At 57.6% G+C, this 3,618-nt stretch overlaps 1 protein-coding gene across 10 annotated transcripts in view; it reads left to right on the top strand.

Annotated features, from left to right (window-relative positions):
• Nucleotides 1–3,404, top strand: part of Krba1 (KRAB-A domain containing 1) — a 21,441-nt gene extending 18,037 nt beyond the window's left edge. For 9 of the 10 annotated variants that reach the window (XM_013504650.1, XM_013504647.1, XM_013504648.1 and 6 more), the window contains one exon: nucleotides 600–3,404. In XM_013504650.1, the coding sequence (XP_013360104.1) occupies nucleotides 600–1,399 (800 nt within the window). In that variant the 3' untranslated portion in view covers nucleotides 1,400–3,404. The remainder of the gene's footprint in view (nucleotides 1–599) is intronic. The other variant, XM_013504645.1, reaches the window with a different exon arrangement.
• Nucleotides 3,405–3,618: the final 214 nt, after the last annotated feature.

Below are 3,618 nucleotides of genomic sequence, written 5' to 3' on the forward strand. Positions count from 1 at the left end.
AAATAAAGCCCTCTGAATCTGTAACTGATGTAGCTCAGTGGCCCCCGTGTCCTCAGCTGTACCCCCAGCCTGTGTCCCTGGTGCTCTTGGCCTTGTGCTGTCAGGAATGCTGCTCTGGGCCCATCTCAGCGACCCCTTAGGGCAGGAGTAAGTTCTCCAGGAGACACTGAATCCCAGGAGTGGCACAAGGAACCCACAGATTCTTTTCCTAGAAAGTGGGAGAGCACTGTCTCTGGGAAAGTGTGGTCACCATGGAAACTCCGTCTGGTTGGTCCTGCCTGTCAGGGTGGGGCACAGCAGGCAGCAGCCGGTTGCGATGTAACAAGGCTGGGCATCAGTATCCTTAGGCCGCGGGCTGGAGATGTAGTGTAGTGGAAGAGGGTGTGCCTTCCATGCACAAGCCCTGAGTTTAATCCCCTGCACTACAAATTATATGCATAGTATATATAATGTACTTAAGCTGGAGTAGCCTTCTTTCCATTCTAGAAGCCAGGCTTTAGGGGGATCAGGAGACCAAATACCGGTTCAAGGGGCCTCTAGGGGAGAGAGCAGGTCCTCATAGCCCACGAACTCTAACCTTGTCCTTTCTCTGGTTTCAGCCAGGATCCAAGGGAGACTGCTCCCTGGGGACCCACCTGAGCTGCCCAGCAGTTCTCCGCCTCCGGCAGCCATCTCACCTGTGTGGTCGGCCACCTCCCCCCGGCCACCGTGCCCCTGTCGGAAGCCCCTACAGCAGGAGCTGCACAGCCTGGGTGTCACCCTCGCAGAGAAGCTGGACCAGCTCGCTGTGGCCCTGGCAGGCCTGGCTCAGGAAGTGGCCACCATGAGGACGCAGGTGGACCGGCTGAGGAGGCGCCCACGGGGGCCTGGGCCAAAGGGCCCAGCTTCCTGGCTGTGGTCCCTTCCCAGGGCACCTCGCTGGGCCCACGGCCCTAGTCATAGACACCTGCCCTACTGGAGACAGAAGGGCTCCACCAGGCCCAAACCAAAGATCTTGCAGGCCCAGGCTGAAGGCTGCAGGTCTGGTGATCCCCAAGGACTGTCCAGAGCGAGGATCCCCCCAGTGCCTCAGCTGCCTGCAGACACTGTCCTGGTGGAACCTTCCAGGCCCAGCCGTTGCTCATCACAGCAGGCCCCCTTGGGACCAAGCTGCCCTCCCATGCCAACTGGACATGCCCTCCTCGGACATGCTGGGAGCCAGCAAAGCCTGCTGCCCCCTCTCGTGCCTGCCGCCTTACCCCCGCTGCGGGCCTCTCCCGCAGCCAGCACAGACCCAGAGCCATTGGCTGCAGGAGGCATCCAGGTCAGCATCCTAGCCCGGCCCAAGGAGGCAAGGGGAGCCTTCCGGGAGGACCTCTGGGGTGGTGAGCACCGGGACCCAAGGTGGGGGGCCCGTTAACTGGACTCTATCAGGTTGGCCTCGCTGAGTGTGCTGGACAGGTCCCCCTGCTCTGCCCCGCTGGCCCTTACCGCTGTTGAAGTTGGAACCCAGTGATGTCTGCTCTAGAGGATGCCACCGGGTGCATTCTTCAGCCACACCTTGGATTTTCTTGGCTCAGGTTCAATCAGATGTTAACTCCTTCCTCCTGTCCTCACCAGACTCATCCGGGGCCACTGGTGGGTGGCATGCGCACAGACATGTGCGCACTACCCACACATGGAGGCAGCTGCAGGGTGGGCACCAGGGCTGCGCCCCTGACTTCCTACCCCTCCTGAGATCTGCACCACCTTCCTGGAGTGAGTGCCAGCCCCAAATGAATTTCAGGAGAACTCCGCCCGAGGTCAAGCTGGGTTTACTCATGTGGATTCTAAAATTAAAGATTTTAGATGCTTAGGAAAGATTTTGGCTCCTATAGGAGATTTGGTTTGTGAGGACTGCTTCAGATGAAGTCGCAGTGCACTAAAGAAGGGGCAGGTCCCGCATGGGTCCCTGGGAAAGGGCTGTACACCAGTGCCATGGACTGAGCTGCTGAGACCAGAAGCCCAAAGTCAAAATGCTGCCAGGGTTGGTTCTTCCACAGGCTGTGGGGGTGGCTGTCTGTCCCAGGCCTCGCCATGCCTATGGATGGCTGTGTCCATCTTCCCATAGGTCTGTGCGTGTCTCCCGGGACACCCTTTGTACCAGAACACAGTTATATTAGGGAGCCACCTCATTAGCTTGTTTAACTTGATTACCTCTAACAATCCTCTCTCCACAGAATGTCACACTCTGAGGTTGAGGGGGGCACTCATCTTGTAATGCATTAAGGGGCTGGGCCAGTCATCCTGGGTCTGTCCAGAGGTGGCAGTGTGACCAGATGTTTGAAAATCACTTGTGCCTGTTGACTGGAAGGGACCTGTGTCACCCCAACAGCTGTTGCTTGGAGCTGGCTGCCTGTGTTGGCTCACCTCTCCTCCCCAGAGCCTGAGTGCAACCTGAAGTCCTTATTTAATCCAGGGCCCTGGAAACTGCCTGTACCAATGGGAAGGCCTGGCTGCTGGAGGCTGCATAGGAAGCTCTGCTGTCAGAGCCCTGGGGACTTGGGGTGATGGTGCAGAAGCCCAGGCCTCTGCCCATGGTGACCTGATCACGAGCAGTTCCTCGTAGCTGCATGTGCATCTTTAAAATCAGTGTCGCTAGAGACTCGGGCACCTGGATGCCCCTCATGAGGAAGGACAGCTGGCCCTGTCTAGGGCGTTGGGGGCAAAGCCCCTACTCCCGGCCGCCTGATGGGTAACTGAGCAGCAGAGAGGGGTCACTGTCTCAGAGAGGCATCTTCAGGGCTAGAGCGAATCTGGAGACCACTTCCTGGAAATTCGTGTTCATAAGGTCACATGAGCAGAAAGTTGGTAGAAAGAAGCAGCTGCTTCCCTCACAGCCTTGCAGACAGCAAACGGCACAGGCCATGGCTCCCCACTCATGAGGAGCTCAGAAACCACCTCTCCTTTTCCAGATCAGCTGGGGGCAGCTTGTGCTGCAGGAAAGGGAGGGAGGAAGAGAGGTACCTGGGGAGGAGGAGGAGCGAAGGAGCACCTGAGGAAAAGAGTTCCGTCCCCAGCCTCCCTACCTCCCTCCTGTGCCCTCCCTGCTAGGAGGAGAAGGTGTGGGGCAGTGGGAAGGACCCCGCATTACGTCTGTGTGGCATGACCAGGTCACTTTGCTCTATGGCCAGCACACAGCCGTTCAGCACACACGGGTAAGCAAGCAGACTAAGCGTCCTGGCTCTTAGCCGGCAGAGGTGAGAGCCAGCCTAACTCTGAGCTAGGCATGGCTTCTCATCCTCTGGCACAGCTACCTCGTCCTGAGCCTGCATGTGACAGAGGAGAGTTGAGACTGAGCCCAGTCTAGGCAGTGCACAGCCAGGCGGGTCATACACTGTTCAAGAAGTTCAAGAGTGGAATGTGAATAAAATATACAGCACAAAGCCCTGTGGTATGAGCTGTGTTCATCCTGTGAGAAGTAGGTCTCCAGGTCTTTGGCTCACTGAGAGCCTAGAATCTTTGGTGCAAAATCTCTATGCACTTTGAGTCCTTGGTACCACGGCTAGCTCTAGCTCCTGATCAGAAGCGTTCTGGGGAGGAAATGGGGCCCTTGCACACTGGAGGGCCTTTATGAACTCCGTGGAGTTCCAGGAGCGT

The sequence above is a fragment of the Chinchilla lanigera genome, unplaced genomic scaffold, assembly GCF_000276665.1.
Source record: "Chinchilla lanigera isolate Chin_1 unplaced genomic scaffold, ChiLan1.0 scaffold00090, whole genome shotgun sequence".
Lineage (NCBI taxonomy): Eukaryota > Metazoa > Chordata > Mammalia > Rodentia > Chinchillidae > Chinchilla > Chinchilla lanigera.